The sequence below is a fragment of the Cherax quadricarinatus genome, chromosome 19 (genome assembly GCF_038502225.1).
Source record: "Cherax quadricarinatus isolate ZL_2023a chromosome 19, ASM3850222v1, whole genome shotgun sequence".
Taxonomy (NCBI): domain Eukaryota; kingdom Metazoa; phylum Arthropoda; class Malacostraca; order Decapoda; family Parastacidae; genus Cherax; species Cherax quadricarinatus.
Window position 1 is genome coordinate 50209036 of NC_091310.1, and position 21033 is coordinate 50230068.

General features: G+C 40.0%; 1 protein-coding gene across 3 annotated transcripts in view; it reads left to right on the forward strand.

The window, feature by feature from the left end:
• Dsor1 (mitogen-activated protein kinase kinase 1) overlaps nucleotides 1–21033 on the forward strand; it is a 161948-nt gene that overhangs the window by 107590 nt on the left and 33325 nt on the right. For 2 of the 3 annotated variants that reach the window (XR_011392201.1, XM_070086823.1), the window contains exons 7-8: nucleotides 13683–13733; nucleotides 14965–15151. Coding sequence is in view for 2 of the 3 variants with exons in the window: in XM_070086823.1 (XP_069942924.1) it covers nucleotides 13683–13733; nucleotides 14965–15151 (238 nt within the window). In the remaining variant the exon portion in view is untranslated. The remainder of the gene's footprint in view (nucleotides 1–13682; nucleotides 13734–14964; nucleotides 15152–21033) is intronic. The other variant, XM_070086824.1, reaches the window with a different exon arrangement.

Sequence of the window (21033 nt, forward strand, 5' to 3'; positions counted from 1 at the left end):
AGGACGGTAGTACCTCCCTGGGCGGTTGCTGTCTACCAACCTACTACCTAGGTCCACCTCAAATATGCAAATAAATTTGATAATATTCAGTAGTTCATTCTGGCTTCTTGCCTCACTTTGTTGACACAGCAACTGATTATTGCAGTTGACAGTTAAAGCATAGAATAGAGGAGCACTGCAGTAGGTCTTCTGCCGTATTACAAGCAGGTCCTACTTGTATCCAACGTTTCTTGTACGTATATTTGTTCAACTAGTTTTTAACCCTTTCGCTCTCGGGCCTATAATACGGCTTGCAAACCAGTGTTGCTCCCGTAATACAATGCCAAAATTCTAGCTGCTTCCAGTCTTGTAGGAGAATGCTGGTAAGCCTACATATGAGAGAATAGGCCTGAGTGGCCAGTGTGCACAGTATAAAAAAAAGTCCTGCAGAAGGCAGTGCATAATTAGAAAAAAACTGACTGTGTTTTTGGTTTAAAACAGCGACTTTGCAGTGTATTTTTGTATGGTATTTATGGTTGTATTCTCGTTTTCTTGATCTCATTTGATAGAATGGACGATGCTTTACAGAAATAGAGATGATTTTGAATAGTTTACAGATAAAAGTACCTTGAAATTAAGCTCAAAGTAGCAGAAATGTTTGATTTTTGGCAATATTCAAGAGTAAACAAATCACGTTATGCGCCCAATCCACATCAACTTGTGGGTCTAATATGCTTTCACAAATGCGATGATATAATTTATACCATTTTTACAATAATGCAGTAGTCTGCATAACAGTAAATCTTCTATTTTTTGTGTGGATAAAAATTCAAAATGGAAAGCAAGTGTTATAAAAGAAGGGCCCGGAGATGTGATTGATGAACAGAGAAAATGTTATTTTAGTACTAGCAATGTTTGTATTGTTAATTCTGGACCCTATTTTGATATTGGCCTTTCTTGAATTGTATATGAAATTAGCCAAATAACCAATTTCTGATCACATTTTTGGGTAGTTGGAATTGGTAAATGGTCGATTTCTTGTACTCTGTCGATAGAACAAAAGGAGTTCTAGCGAAATAGCTATGAGTTTGGTCAATTGGAACAAAGGAATTGGCCAAAAATAGGGCTCAAAGTGGGCAAAATTACCGCTGTGTAAATATCGTCGAGACCACTAACTTCTGTAAGTTTTCCATCAAATTTCATACTTTTGGTTTCATTACCATCGGGAAAAGATTCTCTATCATTTCATAAGAAAAAATAACTTTTTTTTTTAAATTCTTCGACACTGAGAGGAAGTTTGTGAGCAGGGGGTCTCGACAGTGAAGGGTTAAAGTTACCCAAGGTTTTATTTTCAGTGATCAAAAGAGGAGGGAGGGAGGGAGGGAGGGAGGAAGGAAGGCTTTAAAAATAGGTTAGGCAAATATATTAGTGAGAAAGATTTGATTTGTTTAGGTCCTGTGTAGCTTGGGTCAGTAGGAATACCTCAGTGCTTCACTTGTCTTGTCACATAATTGTTGGATGTAAGTAGGACATGCCTAGCATGGGCCAGTAGACCTATTGTAGTGCCCTTTTTAGGTTTTTAACAATTGTTATATTTCCATTACTTTTTTCTCCTGAGTTTTAGCAATAATATATTTTGAATTAGAGCCATTTGATCTCTTTTAAAGTCCCTCAAAAACTAGGTAGACTTATTAACAAAACACATGAAAAAATAATGATAAAATATCAGGGGGTCGACCTGTTCATGGAGTTGGGTTATACTTGGATATATATGATATACAGGTCTCCCTCAACATTCGCATTTTCAACTTTCGCAGGCTTCACACATTCGCGAATTCCCAACCACCAAATTCCCAGCTGCCAAATCGCCAGGAGTCCTTACTACCCTCTCTCCGACCCCTGCAACTGGCAGCCAGCCCTCCCACCACTGTGTGGTGAGTGTTTTGTTTGTTCATTATTTGCTATTAAACTACAGTATAAATAATGTAAACCCATCCATGACTGCATACTAGAATGGCTATTTGGACAGGTATTGGAAGGTGACATCATGTGTTTACTCTTGAACACAGCAAAGAATCAAACATTTCTGCTACTGCTAATAATAATAATAATAATATTAATATAATAATTAATAATAATAATAATAAATACGATAGAATTGAAGAAGGAAATTGTACAAAAATACGAGGGCTGAAGCAGTGGTGGAGGAAGTGGTTGACGCATCATCAGTGTGGCTTTGTTTATGCTGGAGTGAGTATTAGTCTCCGTGCTCTTCCAAACATTTCACAATAATTCATTGTATTTGGTGCTTGTAGATTGAGTGTGACTGGAGTGGTTGAGGCAGTGGTTGAGGCAGTGGTTGAGGCAGTGGTTGAGGCAGTGGTAAAGGCAGTGGGTGAGGCAGTGGTAGAGGCAGTGGGTGAGACAGTGGTAGAGGCAGTGATAGAGGCAGTGATATTTACTAACATATATGTTATAAATAATAATAGTACATTATGAATAACATTTTTTATTATTATTATTATTATTATGTTATTAATATTAACATGTACTATTATTATTTATAACATATATGTTAGTAAATTATAGGTAGTAGGTTGGTAGACAGCAACCACCCAGGGAAGTACTACCGTCCTGCCAGATGACTGTGAAACAGAAACCTGTAACTGTTTTGCATGATGGTAGGATTGCTGGTTTCTTTTTCTGTCTCATAAACATGCTAGATAACAGGGATATCTTGCTACTCCTACTTACACTTTGGTCACACTTCACAGACACGCACATGCATATATATATACATACATCTAGGTTTTTCTCCTTTTTCTAAATAGCTCTTGTTCTTCTTTATTTCTTCTATTGTCCATGGGGAAGTGGAAAAGAATCTTTCCTCCGTAAGCCATGCGTATCGTATGAGGCGACTAAAATGCCGGGAGCAATGGGCTAGTAACCCCTTCTCCTGTAGACATTTACTAAAAAAGAGAAGAAGAAAAACTTTATAAAACTGGGATGCTTAAATGTGCGTGGATGTAGTGCGGATGACAAGAAACAGATGATTGCTGATGTTATGAATGAAAAGAAGTTGGATGTCCTGGCCCTAAGCGAAACAAAGCTGAAGGGGGTAGGGGAGTTTCAGTGGGGGGAAATAAATGGGATTAAATCTGGAGTATCTGAGAGAGTTAGAGCAAAGGAAGGGGTAGCAGTAATGTTAAATGATCAGTTATGGAAGGAGAAAAGAGAATATGAATGTGTAAATTCAAGAATTATGTGGATTAAAATAAAGGTTGGATGCGAAAAGTGGGTCATAATAAGCGTGTATGCACCTGGAGAAGAGAGGAATGTAGAGGAGAGAGAGAGATTTTGGGAGATGTTAAGTGAATGTATAGGAGCCTTTGAACCAAGTGAGAGAGTAATTGTGGTTGGGGACCTGAATGCTAAAGTAGGAGAAACTTTTAGAGAGGGTGTGGTAGGTAAGTTTGGGGTGCCAGGTGTAAATGATAATGGGAGCCCTTTGATTGAACTTTGTATAGAAAGGGGTTTAGGTATAGGTAATACATATTTTAAGAAAAAGAGGATAAATAAGTATACAAGATATGATGTAGGGCGAAATGACAGTAGTTTGTTGGATTATGTATTGGTAGATAAAAGACTGTTGAGTAGACTTCAGGATGTACATGTTTATAGAGGGGCCACAGATATATCAGATCACTTTCTAGTTGTAGCTACACTGAGAGTAAAAGGTAGATGGGATACAAGGAGAATAGAAGCATCAGGGAAGAGAGAGGTGAAGGTTTATAAACTAAAAGAGGAGGCAGTTAGGGTAAGATATAAACAGCTATTGGAGGATAGATGGGCTAATGAGAGCATAGGCAATGGGGTCGAAGAGGTATGGGGTAGGTTTAAATTTTTTTTTTTTTTTTTTTCAACAAGTCGGCCGTCTCCCACCGAGGCAGGGTGACCCAAAAAAGAAAGAAAATCCCCAAAAAGAAAATACTTTCATCATCATTCAACACTTTCACCACACTCGCACATTATCACTGTTTTTGCAGAGGTGCTCAGAATACAACAGTCTAGAAGCATACACATATAAAGATACACAAACATATCCCTCCAAACTGCCAATATCCCAAACCCCTCCTTTAAAGTGCAGGCATTGTACTTAAAAATATTTAAAAATATAGTGTTAAAGTGTTCAGCAGAAGTTTGTGGTTACAGGAAAGTGGGTGCGGGAGGGAAGAGGAGCGATTGGTGGAATGATGATGTAAAGACAGTAGTAAGGGAGAAAAAGTTAGCATATGAAAAGGTTTTACAAAGTAGAAGTGATGCAAGGAGGGAAGAGTATATGGAGAAAAAGAGAGAGGTTAAGAGAGTGGTGAAGCAATGTAAAAAGAGAGCAAATGAGAGAGTGGGTGAGATGTTATCAACAAATTTTGTTGAAAATAAGAAAAAGTTTTGGAGTGAGATTAACAAGTTAAGAAAGCCTAGAGAACAAATGAATTTGTCAGTTAAAAATAGGAGAGGAGAGTTATTAAATGGAGAGTTAGAGGTATTGGGAAGATGGAGGGAATATTTTGAGGAATTGTTAAATGTTGATGAAGATAGGGAAGCTGAGATTTCGTGTATAGGACAAGGAGGAATAACATCTTGTAGGAGTGAGGAAGAGCCAGTTGTGAGTGTGGGGGATGTTCGTGAGGTAGTAGGTAAAATGAAAGGGGGTAAGGCAGCCGGGATTGATGGGATAAAGATAGAAATGTTAAAAGCAGGTGGGGATATAGTTTTGGAGTGGTTGGTGCAATTATTTAATAAATGTTTAGAAGAGGGTAAGGTACCTAGGGATTGGCAGAGAGCATGCATAGTTCCTTTGTATAAAGGCAAAGGGGATAAAAGAGAGTGCAAAAATTATAGGGGGATAAGTCTGCTGAGTATACCTGGTAAAGTGTATGGTAGAGTTATTATTGAAAGAATTAAGAGTAAGACGGAGAATAGGATAGCAGATGAACAAGGAGGCTTTTGGAAAGGTAGGGGGTGTGTGGACCAGGTGTTTACAGTGAAACATATAAGTGAACAGTATTTAGATAAGGCTAAAGAGGTCTTTGTGGCATTTATGGATTTGGAAAAGGCGTATGACAGGGTGGATAGGGGGGCAATGTGGCAGATGTTGCAAGTGTATGGTGTAGGAGGTAGGTTACTGAAAGCAGTGAAGAGTTTTTACGAGGATAGTGAGGCTCAAGTTAGAGTATGTAGGAAAGAGGGAAATTATTTCCCAGTAAAAGTAGGCCTTAGACAAGGATGTGTGATGTCACCGTGGTTGTTTAATGTATTTATAGATGGGGTTGTAAGAGAAGTAAATGCGAGGGTCTTGGCAAGAGGCGTGGAGTTAAAAGATAAAGAATCACACACAAAGTGGGAGTTGTCACAGCTGCTCTTTGCTGATGACACTGTGCTCTTGGGAGATTCTGAAGAGAAGTTGCAGAGATTGGTGGATGAATTTGGTAGGGTGTGCAAAAGAAGAAAATTAAAGGTGAATACAGGAAAGAGTAAGGTTATGAGGATAACAAAAAGATTAGGTGATGAAAGATTGAATATCAGATTGGAGGGAGAGAGTATGGAGGAGTTGAATGTATTCAGATATTTGGGAGTGGACGTATCAGCGGATGGGTCTATGAAAGATGCGGTGAATCATAGAATTGATGAGGGGAAAAGAGTGAGTGGTGCACTTAGGAGTCTGTGGAGACAAAGAACTTTGTCCTTGGAGGCAAAGAGGGGAATGTATGAGAGTATAGTTTTATCAACGCTCTTATATGGGTGTGAAGCATGGATGATGAATGTTGCAGCGAGGAGAAGGCTGGAGGCAGTGGAGATGTCATGTCTGAGGGCAATGTGTGGTGTGAATATAATGCAGAGAATTCGTAGTTTGTAAGTTAGGAGGAGGTGCGGGATTACCAAAACTGTTGTCCAGAGGGCTGAGGAAGGGTTGTTGAGGTGGTTCGGACATGTAGAGAGAATGGAGCGAAACAGAATGACTTCAAGAGTGTATCAGTCTGTAGTGGAAGGAAGGCGGGGTAGGGGTCGGCCTAGGAAAGGTTGGAGAGAGGGGGTAAAGGAGGTTTTGTGTGCGAGGGGCTTGGACTTCCAGCAGGCATGCGTGAGCGTGTTTGATAGGAGTGAATGGAGACAAATGGTTTTTAATACTTGACGTGCTGTTGGAGTGTGAGCAAAGTAACATTTATGAAGGGGTTCAGGGAAACCGGCAGGCCGGACTTGAGTCCTGGAGATGGGAAGTACAGTGCCTGCACTCTGAAGGAGGGGTGTTAATGTTGCAGTTTAAAAACTGTAGTGTAAAGCACCCTTCTGGCAAGACAGTGATGGAGTGAATGATGGTGAAAGTTTTTCTTTTTCGGGCCACCCTGCCTAGGTGGGAATCGGCCAGTGTGATAATAAAAAAAAATAATAAAATGTTAGTAAATACCACTGCCTCAACCACTGCCTCACCCACTGCCTCACCCACTGCCTCACCCACTGCCTCACCCACTGCCTCTATCACTGCCTCTACCACTGCCTCTACCACTGCCTCTACCACTGCCTCAACCACTCTAGTCACACTCAATCTGCAAGCACCAAATATAATGAATTATTGTGAAATGTTTGGAAGAACACAGACTAATACTCACTCCAGCATAAACAAAGCCACACTGACGCTGCGTCAACCACTTCCTCCACCACTGCTTCAGCCCTCGTATTTTTGTACAATTTCCTTCTTCAATTCTATCGTATTTATTATTATTATTATTTTTTTTTTTCAACAAGTCAGCCGTCTCCCACCGAGGCAGGGTGACCCAAAAAAGAAAGAAAATCCCCCAAAAGAAAATACTTTCATCATCATTCAACACTTTCACCACACTCACACATTATCACTGTTTTTGCAGAGGTGCTCAGAATACAACAGTTTAGAAGCATATACGTATAAAGATACATAACATATCCCTCCAAACTGCCAATATCCCAAACCCCTCCTTTATAGTGCAGGCATTGTACTTCCCATTTCCTGGACTCAAGTCCGACTATATGAAAATAACCGGTTTCCCTGAATCCCTTCAGTAAATATTACCCTGCTCACACTCCAACAGATCGTCAGGTCCCAAGTATCATTCATCTCCATTCACTCCTATCTAACACGCTCACGCACGCTTGCTGGAAGTCCAAGCCCCTCGCCCACAAAACTTCCTTTACCCCCTCTCTCCAACCCTTTCGAGGATGACCCCTACCCCTCCTTCCTTCCCCTATAGATTTATATGCTTTCCATGTCATTCTACGTTGATCCATTCTCTCTAAATGACCAAACCACCTCAACAAACCCTCTTCTGCCCTCTGACTAATGCTTTTATTAACTCCACACCTTCTCCTAATTTCCACACACCGAATTTTCTGCATAATATTTACACCACACATTGCCCTTAGACAGGACATCTCCACTGCCTCCAACCGTCTCCTCGCTGCTGCATTTACCACCCAAGCTTCACATCCATATAAGAGTGTTGGTACTACTATACTTTCATACATTCCCTTCTTTGCCTCCATAGATAACGTTTTTTGACTCCACATATACCTCGACGCACCACTCGCCTTTTGTTTCCTCATCAATTCTATGATTAACCTCATCCTTCATAAATCCATCCGCCGACACACCAACTCCCAAGTATCTGAAAACATTCACTTCTTCCATACTCCTCTTCCCCAATATGATATCCAATTTTTCTTTATCTAAATCATTTGACACCCTCATCACCTTACTCTTTTCTATGTTCAATTTCAACTTTTTACCTTTACACACATTCCCAAACTCATCCACTAACCTTTGCAATTTTTCTTTATTATTATTAGCAGTAGCACAAATGTTTGATTTTTTGCTGTGTTCAAGAGTAAACACATGATGTCACCTTCCAATACCTGTCCGAATAGCCATTCCAATATGCAATCATAAATTGGTTGACATTATTTATACTGTAGTTTAATAGCAAATAATGAACAAACAAAACACTCACCACACAGTGGTGGGAGGGCTGGCTGCCAGTTGTGGGGGGTCGGAGGGAGGGTAGTAGGGACTTGTAGTGGTGGAGGCAGTGGTATTTAATAACATACATGTTGTTAAGGCATAACGTATGTATTTAGTACAATTTACGACGTTTTCATGTATTTTATTATTGTTCATGGTTCAACAAGTTAGGGAAGCAGTATATTGGGGCACCAAACATTCACGGTTTTTCAACATTCGCGAGGCTCTTGATACCCTAACCCTCGTGAATGTTGAGGAAGACCTGTACTGTATTCTTATATTTTTACCTGCTGCCCAAAGTGGAATGGACTCAATAAATCCTATACAGTATGGTGGTATATAACACTGAAAGCTCAAATACAAGAGTAAACAGAGTTTTCAATTTATATATACAGTGGAACGCTGCCTTCCGATATTAATCCGTTCCTGAGAGCTCATCGTAAGCCGAAATTATCGTTAGCCGAATTAATTTTCCCCATAAGAAATAGTGGAAATCATATTAATCCGTTCCTGACACCCCAAAGTATGAAAAATTTTTTTTTTTCCAAATGAAATAGTAGGTTGGTAGACAGCAACCACCCAGGGAGGTACTACTGTCCTGCCAAGTGAATGAAAAAAAAAAAAAAGCCTGTACGTAATTGTTTCACATGATGGTAGGATTGCTGGTGTCTTTTGTCTGTCTCATAAATATGCAAGATTACAGGTATGTCTTGCTACTTCTACTTACACTTAGGTGGCATTGTTTACAAGCCAGCCCCCGCGGTAACATCCAAGCATACAATCTTAACATTTCGTATTATTACAGTGTTTTTGGTGATTTTATCTGCAAAATAAGTGACCATGGGCCCCAAGAAAGCTTCTAGTGCCAACTCTGTGGTAAAAAGGGTTAGAAATATTATCGAAATACTGTGGTACCATGGTCAACTGCTGATGCTGCTGCTGCTGCTGCTGCTGTACCACCGTCAGCTGCTGCTGCTGCTGTACCACCGTCAGCTGCTGCTGCTGCTGCTGCACTGTCAGCTGCTGCTGCTGCACTGTCAGCTGCTGCTGCTGCTGCTGCACTGTCTGCTGCTGCTGTAGCACTGTCAGCTGCTGCTGCTGCTGTAGCACCGTCAGCTGCTGCTGCTGTACCACCGTCTGCTGCTGCTGTTGCTGTAGTACCATCTGCTGCTGCTGTAGTACCGTCTGCTGCTGCTGTAGCATCGTCTGCTGCTGCTGTAGCATCGTCTGCTGCTGCTGTAGCATCGTCTGCTGCTGCTGTACCATTGTCTGCTGCTGCTGTAGCACTGTCAGCTGCTGCTGCACTGTCAGCTGCTGCTGCACTGTCAGCTGCTGCTGCTGCTGCACTGTCAGCTGCTGCTGCTGCTGCTGCTGCTGCACTGTCAGCTGCTGCTGCTGCTGCTGCACTGTCTGCTGCTGCTGTAGCACTGTCAGCTGCTGCTGTAGCACCGTCAGCTGCTGCTGCTGTACCACCGTCTGCTGCTGCTGTTGCTGTAGTACCGTCTGCTGCTGCTGTAGTACCGTCTGCTGCTGCTGTAGCATCGTCTGCTGCTGCTGTAGCATCGTCTGCTGCTGCTGTAGCATCGTCTGCTGCTGCTGTACCATTGTCTGCTGCTGCTGTAGCACTGTCAGCTGCTGCTGCACTGTCAGCTGCTGCTGCTGCTGCACTGTCAGCTGCTGCTGCTGTAGCACTGTCAGCTGCTGCTGCTGCTGTAGCACCGTTGTTGGTGTGGCTTATTGAGAATACCAAGAAACAATTAACCCAGAGGGTTAGCCACCCAGGATAACCCAAAAAAGTCAGTGTCATTGAAGACTGTCTAACTTATTTCCATTGGGGTCCTTAACCCTTTGACTGTTTTCGACGTATAAATACGTCTTACGAGCCAGTGTTTCTGACGTATATATACTCAATAATTCTAGCGGCTTCAAATCAAGCGGGAGAAAGCTGGTAGGCCCACATGTGAGAGAATGGGTCTGTGTGGTCAGTGTGTACCACATAAAAAAAATCCTGCAGCACACATTGCGTAATGAGAAAAAAAAAACTTATTGTTTTTTTGGAATAAAACGCCGACTTTGAGGTGTATTTTCGTATAGTATTTATCGTTGTATTCGCGTTTTCATGGTCATAGGTGATAAAATGGAAAACATATTACAGAAATAGAGATGATTTTCATTACTTTGACGATGAAAACGACCTTGAAACTGAGCTCAAAGTAGCGGAAATGTTCGATTTTTACCAATGTTCAGGAGTAAATAAATCACACCACACGTCCAATACACGTCAACTGGGGAGTCTAATATTCTTTCACTAGTGCACTGATATTATTTATACCATTTTTACAATAATGCAGTAGTCTGCATAACAGTAAATTTTGTATTTTTTTGTATGAATAAAAAATAAAAATAGAAAGCAATAATAATATAAGAGGGGCCTAGAGATGTGACTGATGAACAGAGCATATGTTTTTTAGTGCCACGAATGTCTACCTTGTTTATTCTGGACCCTATTTTGAAATTGGCATCTTTTTTGGTTTGCATGAAATTGGCCAAATTGCCAATTTTTGACCATATTGGGTAGTCCAAATTAGTAAATGGGAGGTTTCTTGTACTCAGCTGATAGATAAAATGGAGTTCTAAAGAAATAGCTATGAGTTTGGTCAACTGGAACAATGGAATTGGCTGAAGATAGGGCTCAAAGTCGGCGAAATCGCCGATACGCATATGTCGCCGAGACTGCTAACTTCACGGGAGCATAATTCCATGAGTTTTCGACCAAATTTCGAACTTTTGGTGTCATTACCATCGGGAAAAGATTCTCTATCATTTCATAAGAAAAAATAATTTTTTTTTTTTCAAAAATTGAGCGACATAGAATGACAGTTTCAGAAAGGGGCCTGATACAGTCAAAGGGTTAATCTTGTCTCCCAGGATGCAAGCCACACCAGTCGACTAACACCCAGGTGAACAGGGAAAAACGCCTGGAACTAGTGCTCATATTGGTGAATTTAAAGCCAGCAGAGGTTGGTTTGAGAGATTTAAGAATCGTAGTGGCATACACAGTGTGATAAGGCCTGTTCTGGAGGAAAATGCCAAACAGGACCTACAGTACTCAGGAGGAAAAGGCACTCCCAGGACACAGTGTCTCATCAGTCATTGCTGCATCTTCAATAAAGGTAATTGTCATTTATTCTTCATTTAGCAGAGTAGTACATGCACAATATATACTGTGCATGTACTACTCTACTATTGTGCATGCATCCTTCTCTTTGTGTGTAGGAAAATGTATATTTCATGTGGTAAAATTTTTTTTTTTCATACTTTTGGGTGTCTTGCACGGATTAATTTGATTTCCATTATTTCTTATGGGGAAAATTCATTCGTATAATGATAATTTCGCATAACAATGAGCTCTCATGAACGGATTAATATCGTTATGCGGGGGTCCACTGTACAGAATGGGAGTTGTTATTGTTGCTTTTTGCCTATGACATGATTCTTTTATGAGATTCTGAAGAGAGGTTGCAAAAGTTGGTAGACGAATTTGGGAGGGTATGTAAAGGAAAGAATTTAAACATGAATATTGAAAAAAGCATGGTGATGAAACAAAAAATTTAGGCAGTGAAGGATTGGATATTAGATTACAAGGCAGGACTGTGGAAGTGAATGTGTTCAGATATTTAGGTGCAGACTTGTAGGTGAACAGGTCTATGAATGTTAAGTTAAACGATAGAATTGACAAAGAGAAAAAGGTAGGTAGTGCATTGAGGCATATGTGGAAATGAAGAATCCTACCCATAGAGGCAAAAAATGGGAGGGTACCAAAGTGTAGTGGTACCAACACACTTAAATGGGTTTGAAGCATGTGAGGAGGAGGCTGAAGGCAGTGGAGATGTGTATGAGAGTAATATGTGGTGTGAATATTATGCAAAGAATTTGTAGTTTGGAGATTTGAAGGTGGGGTGGGGTGGGGTTACCCAGAGGATGACCTGGAGGAAGAGGTAAGGATTATCCTAGGAAAAGTTGGGAAAGAGGGAGTAGAAGTTTTGTGTGCAAGGGGCTTGGACATCCAACTGGCATGTGCTAGTGTGTTAAAATGTTTTTATGACTTGACGTGCTGCTGGAGTGTGAACAAGGTAACATTCATGAAGGGAGTCACTGTACCTCCCACCTCCAGGACTCGAGTCCTGGAGGTGGGAAGTACGGTGAAGGAGGGGTGAGGATATTGCAATTTTGAGGGACATTCGAGCTGTAATGTCGACATGCCTCTAGCAAGACAGTAATAGAGTGAGTGATGGATGGTGAAAGTGTTGCTTCTTTTTCGGGTCACCCTGCTTTGGTGGGAGACATCCGGTATATTAAAAAATTATTACATTTTTACTATTTTATTATTATTATTCTTATTAATATATTATTATTTGTTTGCTTTCTTGCATTTATCTTAGGGTACAGTATTTTGAAATGTGTTTTCCTCACCTATTTTTTACGTTCATGTGTGATATTGTTGGTCTTGAGAGACTAGGTAGACTTTTTTTTTGTGTTGTGTTGATAAAATATAAGCTATCATCTCACCTGTGACATTGAAGAGAATTATTAATCAGGTACCTGTATCCCAGTTGAATGCTTATTTTCATCTGTTTTCTTTAATTTTTATTGATTAGTACCTGTTAATTGTCTCTTAATACAATTTATCTCAAGGTATGCCTCTCAACCTTATTTTATTATAGCTTTTTTTTTTTTCTTCCAAACATCTTTACCAAGAGAAAGAATGTCACCTCCCTCTTTTATGTTCTTTGAATGGAATCTAAAGTGTGCTGTTTTAATTTGAAAATTTCTTTAGATGTACCTAAGTGCATGTGGCTGAATACTGTAGTATCCAGCCTTTCCAGGGTATGATGTAATGTCTAATAAGTGGTATGTACATGCATTCACTGAAACACTCAAGAAGTGATATTGTGCAATAATTTTTTGTAAAAGGCCTGAACATGTTAAGATAGATACAAAATTACAGAACAAGATTAGAGAAGTAAAAAAAATTAGGTAACATTAATTGCTGGTGTGAGAACACTAAAACGTGTAGAACAATGTGTCACCAGTCAGGGAGTGTGAAAATATAAAGTATAGCTCATAATTTACCAAGCTTGCATGGGCCACCCTGTGTAAGGCAGGATGCGGTCTTAAGACTAAATTAGTAATTTAAGTATTTATACATGTTAGCCTTGTCTATCCACTGCTCATTTTATGTTCGTTCACTGTCATACTCGTCCACAATGTGATAATTCTGCCTTTCAACCAAATTCATACAGAACTTCATTTTTTCTAAACCACTCTCAGTGTGCTGCTTCACCAAGAAATATTATAGCACTAAGCAGTAAAATTCACACCTTTTACATTTCAGAATTAATTCTTCTAAAGTGTGTGTATATGTGGCATTGCTTCACTGCACCATCGTCACAAAGCTTTCAACACTTTAAAATTTCACATCTTTTCAAGTCATCTCCCACACTGAACCATTCACGATTCTACAAATATGCTTGCGTTGTAATGGCCGTGGTTCACAAACACAGGCCACAGGGTTGGGCTGCATCCTTGCCATGACCCTATAGTGTGTCTGAAGTGTGCATTTAGGTTCTTTGGCATGTTTCTCCTTTTACAGGGTGAAGTTCCCGTTGAGAGATTGACAACGTCATTATACTATTATATTGAGGTGAGTGGAGGAAGGCACAGGTGGCTATCCAAGGTTAGATGGAAATGCAGATAAAATTTTTTTTAGTGAGAGTTGAGAGTTTGATTGATTCTATATAGATGTGCGGAAACCGAATTGTTGACAGATGTCATGCATCATATTGCACTGAACATCCGAGTAAAAACCAGGTAGCATTGATAAACAAACATCTAGCCCATGGATAATTTAAACTGGCAGTCTCTTTGGTTTGTTGTTAACATGCACTTGGTTTACAGTTTATTTATTAATTCTCTCCTTTTATTTCTTAGAACAAGACACAACTAGGGCGCCAGCCTGTGCCTAAGTCCTTCCCGGTCCCTGCACGTGCATATTCCCATCGCTAATCCCGATCTGATTATTTCCACTTTTCCTCTCATTTGTACAACTCCTTGATCTAAAATTTGAACGATGCTATTTTTTACATTCACTTAGATTTTCAGCCTCTCCTCCATCTATCATATGTAGTCTTATTATTATAGCTCCTGTACTTACTATCCTTTCATATTTTCTTGGTACTGTACTTCTCTTTACTCATTTTCTGTTAATATTTTTTGGCATTTGCTCGTGCAACATCCATGTTACCTGTCAGTGTCTGTATAAGGTTGTCTTCAGCTTAAATACTCATCTGCCTAAGCCCCCATTTGCTCTTTGCCTCAGTCTGAAATCTTGCTTTACATCCTGGGCTGCTCGTTGGCACTACATGTGTCTGCAACTGCTTGTTTATACACTTGGTTGTTTTCACCTACTCATGTTTTCACATGCCTTTGCTTTCAACTGCCTGAGCACTTGTAGGCATAAATAGTTCCTGCATTGCTTGCTCTGGTTGTGCCTTGTACCTTTGCTTATCATACATAAAACTGTGTGTTTGTGATGAAAGTGAAGCTTGTTAACAAGTGTTGCACTCATTCCTCAACTTATTTGTGTACTTATTGTGTTTGTATATACTCTTAGGCTTGAATTTGTAATCATACACATATGTGGCAATTTGTTGGTGTGCTCTGTCATTACAAAGCTTGAAGATTCGCCAAATTTTTTAGCACATTTGCATTTAAAATATTTTGAGGCTATTGTTATTGATAAAGAGTTCATCAGGCTAAAATTTGTTACCACAAGAAAATAGTTATTTCTGACTTCCTTGTAGCTATTAGTAATAAAACTGCTGTTTGCCGCAACTGTGAGATAATGTCGTCTTTTATGTGTTTCTTATTGTCAGCCAGAACGATTGAATGGGGACCACTATTCTGTAGCTAGTGACATCTGGAGTCTTGGATTATCTCTGGTAGAGATGGCTATTGGTATGTATCCCATCCCACCACCTGACCCCAACACACTTAAGAAAATATTTGGATCCAAAATTGAGGGTGTGAGCCCGTCCCCAACGTCACGCTCACCAAGATCAGGTTAGTGAACTGATGACAGTTTACAGTTTTCATGTAAGGCTGTGGTGTATTTAAACTTCTGTATACAACCATCTGTGGGAATAAGAGATTTTTTCACTGTTTTGCTATTTACTCAATAGATTGTCAAAGATGTGGAGTAGATTTAAGGCAGGTAATGAAAAGCCAGCCTTATTTCAAACAATGTTTCTCTCAATATTGGGCTCAATCCTGAGTGAAACAAGCTGAAGTAGAGGTTTTCTCTACATTACATGTGTATCTACCCATTTGTCAGCCTGTTGCCCCAATCACTAGGATATAGAGTAACTGACAATTTCATCTTGAGTGTGAGAAGAGAGTAAATATCACTAGGATGATGTAGTGGAAAGATGCTCAAACAGGTGTGGTACCTGCAGGTGGTTTGAATTCTTCTTAACCCTTTCAGGGTCCAGACCCCTGATCTGAAACTTGTCCACAGGGTCCAAGAATTTTCCAAAACGAAAATTGTTATTTTTTTCATATGAAATAGTAGAGAATCTTTATCTGAAGGTAATAAAACGAAAAGTACGAAATTTGATGGAAAATTGATGAAATTACGCTCTTGCGAATTTTGCTGCGTCAGCGATCCATAAGATTGGTAGTTTTGCCCACTTTGGCTCCAATTTTAGACCAGTTATACATTATTCCAGTCACCCAAACTTTTGGCTAATTTGCTAGTATTACTTCTATTTTATTGACTGAGCACAAGAAATTGCCCATACAACTGTTTCAACTACCCAATAAAGTGATTGGAAATTGGTAATTTGGTGAACTGCACATAAAGTTCAAAATATTCCAATTTCAAAATAGGGTCCAGAATAAACAAAGCAGGAATTCATGTCACTAAAATAAATAATATTTCTTCTGTTTATTAGTTATATTTCCAGGCTTTACAAATGAATTCCATTTTGATATTTTATTCATATAATGAATTTTTAGTCACACCAAAAAACTGAAGATACACTGTTATGCAATATTGTAATACAGTGGTAGCTCGGGATACGAACAGCTCAAAACTTGAACAGTTATGTAAGCGCTTTTGTAAGTGTATTTTTGGAGATCTGAAATGGACTAATCTAATTTACATTATTCCTTATGGGAACTAATTCATTCGGTATCGGCACTTGAACAGCCTTCTGGAACGGATTAAGTTCGTATCCCAAGGTACCACTGTAATTGTATAAATAATATGACTTTATTTTGTTTACTCTTGAACATCGGCAAAATCGAATATTTCTGCTGCTTTGAGCTCATTTTCAAGCCATTTTCAGTAGTAAAACCAATCAAAATCATCTCTGATATATCTTCCATTCTATCAAATGAGACCAAGAAACCGTGAATACAACTGTAAAAAACATACAGAAAAAACACCACAAAGTTGCTGTTTTAATCCTTTCAGGGTCCAAGGCCAAAATCTGAAGTCACGCACCAGTGTCCAAGAAATTTTGAAAAAAAAAAAAAAAATTATTTTTTCTTACAGAATTAAAGAGCATATTTTTGTGAAGGTAATAAAACAAAAAAAATTAGAATCTGATCAGTACTTACCGAGATACAGTGCCAAGAAGTTTGTAGAAAATGATGTGGTGGCGGCAACATCGACGAATTCCACATACGCGTATTATATTATTTTGTTGTTTTAGTTGTTTTTTCTTTTCTTTTCCAATTTTTTTCTATTCCTACTAACATTTGGGGCCTGAGAGACCAATACTGTATATAATGTATATATATAAACTCACTGTATTGAACACAATAACCACACTAAAGTTATTATCATATTATTGTTTACCACTGTTGTTTATTACAATAAACATGCACAAATATTGTATAATACTAATGTTCTATCATATATTTACATATTTACAATCACTGGACATGGTTTTAGAACTGCTGGAGCTTGTGGAACTCCTTGAAACAAGGCACCATGCACAGAGGCACCTTACATTCCTCACACATAAACCGAGTGTCTTTGCGTCTTTGTTGCCGTCGTTTTGTTTGTGCACAGACAATGCATCTCTTCTGAGCAAATTTCTTTTGAGTTGAAGGAAGCTGTATTATGAAATGATCACCTTCTCTTCTCAAACGCTTGGGTATATTGTGATGAATTCGAGGACCATGTTGTATTGCAGGTGTTGTTACCTGGTACTTCATTATGAGTTGTCTGACAACAGACAAACAAAATTCACCATACGGTGGTCTGTTACCAGTCTTTATTTGGTACATATTACAGTGGACCCCCGGTTAACGATTTTAATCCGTGCAAGAGGGGTAATTGTTATGCGAAATAATCGTTATGTGAATGAATTTTCCCCATAAGAAATAATGGAAATAAAATTAATCCGTGCAAGACACCCAAAAGTATGAAAAAAAATTTTTTTTTACCACATGAAATATTAATTTTAATACACACAAACTGAAAAAGGCATGCACACTTACATGACACTTACTTTTATTGAAGATCTGGTGATGATTGATGGGATGGGAGGAGGGGAGAGAGAGTGTTAGTGTTTAGAAGGGGAATCCCCTTCCATTAGGACTTGAGGTAGTAAGTCCTTTTCTGGGGTTACTTCCCTTCTTCTTTTAATGCCACTAGGGCCAGCTTCAGAGTCACTGGACTTCTTTCGCACAAGATATCTGTCCATAGTGGCCTGTACCTCTCGTTCCTTTATCACTTCCCTAAAGTGTTTCACAACATTGTCAGTGTACAGGTTGCCAACACGGCTTGCAATAGCTGTGTGAGGGTGATTTTCATCCATGAAGGTTTGCACTTCAAGCCACTTTGCACAGATTTCCTTTATCTTTGTAGTAGGCAACTTCTTCAATTTCTCTCTCCCCTCCTCTGAACCAGTTTCCCCAGGTCTGGCCTCTTGCTCTTGAAGTTGATCTATCAGCTCATCAGTGGTTAGTTCTTCATTGTCCTCCACCAACTCTTCCACATCCTCCCCACTAACCTCCAACCCCAAGGACTTTCCCAATGCCACAATGGATTCCTCAACTGGCACAGGATTCTCAGGGTTAGCCTCAAACCCTTCAAAATCCCTTTTGTCTACACATTCTGGCCACAGTTTCTTCCAAGCAGAGTTCAAGGTCCTCTTAGTCACTTCCTCCCAAGCCTTACCTATAAGGTTTACACAATTGAGGATATTAAAGTGATCTCTCCAAAACTCTCTTAGAGTCAGTTGAGTTTCTGAGGTCATTACAAAGCACCTTTCAAACAGAGCTTTTGTGTACAGTTTCTTGAAGTTGGAAATAACCTGCTGGTCCATGGGCTGCAGGAGAGGAGTGGTATTAGGAGGCAAAAACTTCACCTTAATGAAGCTCATGTCCCCATAAAGTCGCTCTGCCACGTCTGTAGGATGACCAGGGGCATTGTCTAACACCAGGAGGCACTTAAGTTCTAATTTCTTTTCAGTTAGGTAATCTTTCACATTGGGGGCAAATGCATGGTGTAACCAGTTATAGAAAAATTCCCTAGTGACCCATGCCTTACTGTTTGCCCTCCACAGCACACACAAATTATCCTTGAGGACATTCTTTTGCCTGAACGCTCTGGGAGTTTCAGAGTGATACACTAATAAAGGCTTCACTTTGCAATCACCAGTAGCATTGGCACACATGAGAAGAGTAAGCCTGTCTTTCATAGGCTTATGTCCTGGGAGTGCCTTTTCCTCCTGAGTAATGTAGGTCCTGCTTGGCATTTTCTTCCAGAACAGGCCTGTTTCATCACAATTAAACACTTGTTCAGGTTTCAGTCCTTCAGTTTCTATGTACTCCTTGAATTCCTGCACATATTTTTCAGCCGCTTTGTGGTCCGAACTGGCAGCCTCACCATGCCTCATCACACTATGGATGCCACTACGCTTCTTAAATCTCTCAAACCAACCTTTGCTGGCCTTAAATTCACTCACATCATCACTAGTTGCAGGCATTTTTTTAATTAAATCGTCATACAACTTCCTAGCCTTTTCACATATGATCGCTTGAGAGACGCTATCTCCTGCTAGCTGTTTTTCATTTATCCACACCAATAAGAGTCTCTCAACATCTTCCATCACTTGCGATCTTTGTTTCGAAAACACAGTTAAACCTTTGGCAAGAACAGCTTCCTTGATTGTCTTTTTGGTGCCCACAATAGTAGCGATGGTTGATTGGGGTTTCTTGTACAACTTGACTAGGTCGGCGATACGCACTCCACTTTCATACTTATCAATGATCTCTTTCTTCATTTCAATGGGTATTCTTACCCTTATTGGTGTACGGTTGGCACTAGAAGCTTTCTTGGGGCCCATGGTCACTTATTTTCCAGAAACACCACCGAAAACACTGTAATAATACGAAATATTCCGAGTGTATGCTTGGATGTTAGCGCGGAGGCTGGCTGGTAAACAATGGCACGGGCGGCACATGTGAGGCTGGCTGAGGGCGCACATTGGACGCGTCTCGGACGAAAATCGGTGAGCGGGTTTTTAATCGGTATGCGCGGCAAAAATTTTGCGATTAAAGTAAGCGGTATGCGAAATAATCGCTATGTGATGCCATCGTTATGCGGGGGTCCACTGTATATGCATTCAGCATTGAAATGTCCATGAGATGGAAGAAAAGTTTCATGTACCACTTGTAACTCTTACGAACACAGTCAACAAAACCAATCTGCATGTCACACTTGTCAACCAAGCGCATGTTTTGTGTATAATCAATCACTGTCACTGGTTTTCGAATACGTTCATTAGTCACTCGATCAACTTTGCCACTGTCTTGCATTTCATTACGGTGAATGGTTGTCAACAATGTGACATCTCGTTTGTCATGCCACCGTAATGCCATGATGTCATTGGCAGTAAACACCTGCACGTCATCACCACGAACACCTGCGTTGAGCCTGGGCATATGTTTACGATTAGAACGCACTGTGCCACACACATCTGTCTTGTTCACTCGCATGAAATCACTGAGTAATGGGCTTGTGTACCAGTTATCGGTATATAATGTATGGCCCTTACCAAGATAAGGTGCCATCATGTTTCTCACTACGTCACCTGATATACCCAATAACATCTTGGTATCTTTCAATGTTTTACTACCCGTGTATACAACAATATCCAACACCAGGCCACTGTCACAATCACAGAGTACAAACAATTTTATACCAAAGCGGTTCCTCTTGCTCGGTATATACTGCTTGAATGACAGTCTACCTTTGAACAAAATCAAAGACTCGTCAATTACAAGATTCTTGAATGGATAAAAGTATATCCTGAACTTTTGTTTGAGATACATGAAAACATTTCTAATCTTGTATAACCTGTCACTTTTGTCAGGCCTGGTTTTGTCAGAGAAGTGCAACATACGTAACAGTAAGATAAACCTGTTCACTGGTATTATTTCACTGAAGGATGGGGTACAAATTAGCCGATCTGTGGACCAGTATGCTTTTATATTATGCTTATAGACGTGAGGCATAAGCATTATTGTTGCAAAAAGCAAATACATTTCTGCAACAGTCGTCTCTTTCCACCTGTGTAGTCTTGACTGTGGTGATAAGATCGTATTTGCCATGGTGTACTGAAAATACTTATTACTTTCCCTGACAATAATTTCCATCAATGGCTGGTCAAAGAATAATTCAAAGAATTCCAGTTCATTGGCCGTGGTTCCAAGGGGACAGGTAGGTAGAATTCCACTTTGCGAGTCATCAAAGTGGTGAGGGCTGGGAACAAAATTGGGATTTTGCTGCCAATCCCAGATACGGTTTGCTGGTGGATACTGGACATCATAGGCTGGTTGTACGGGTGGTTGTGGCGGGCTGGTGGGTGACGCTCCGCTTTGTCCTTGAACTGACGAGTCAGCAGCGTGGGTTCCCGCGTGGCACA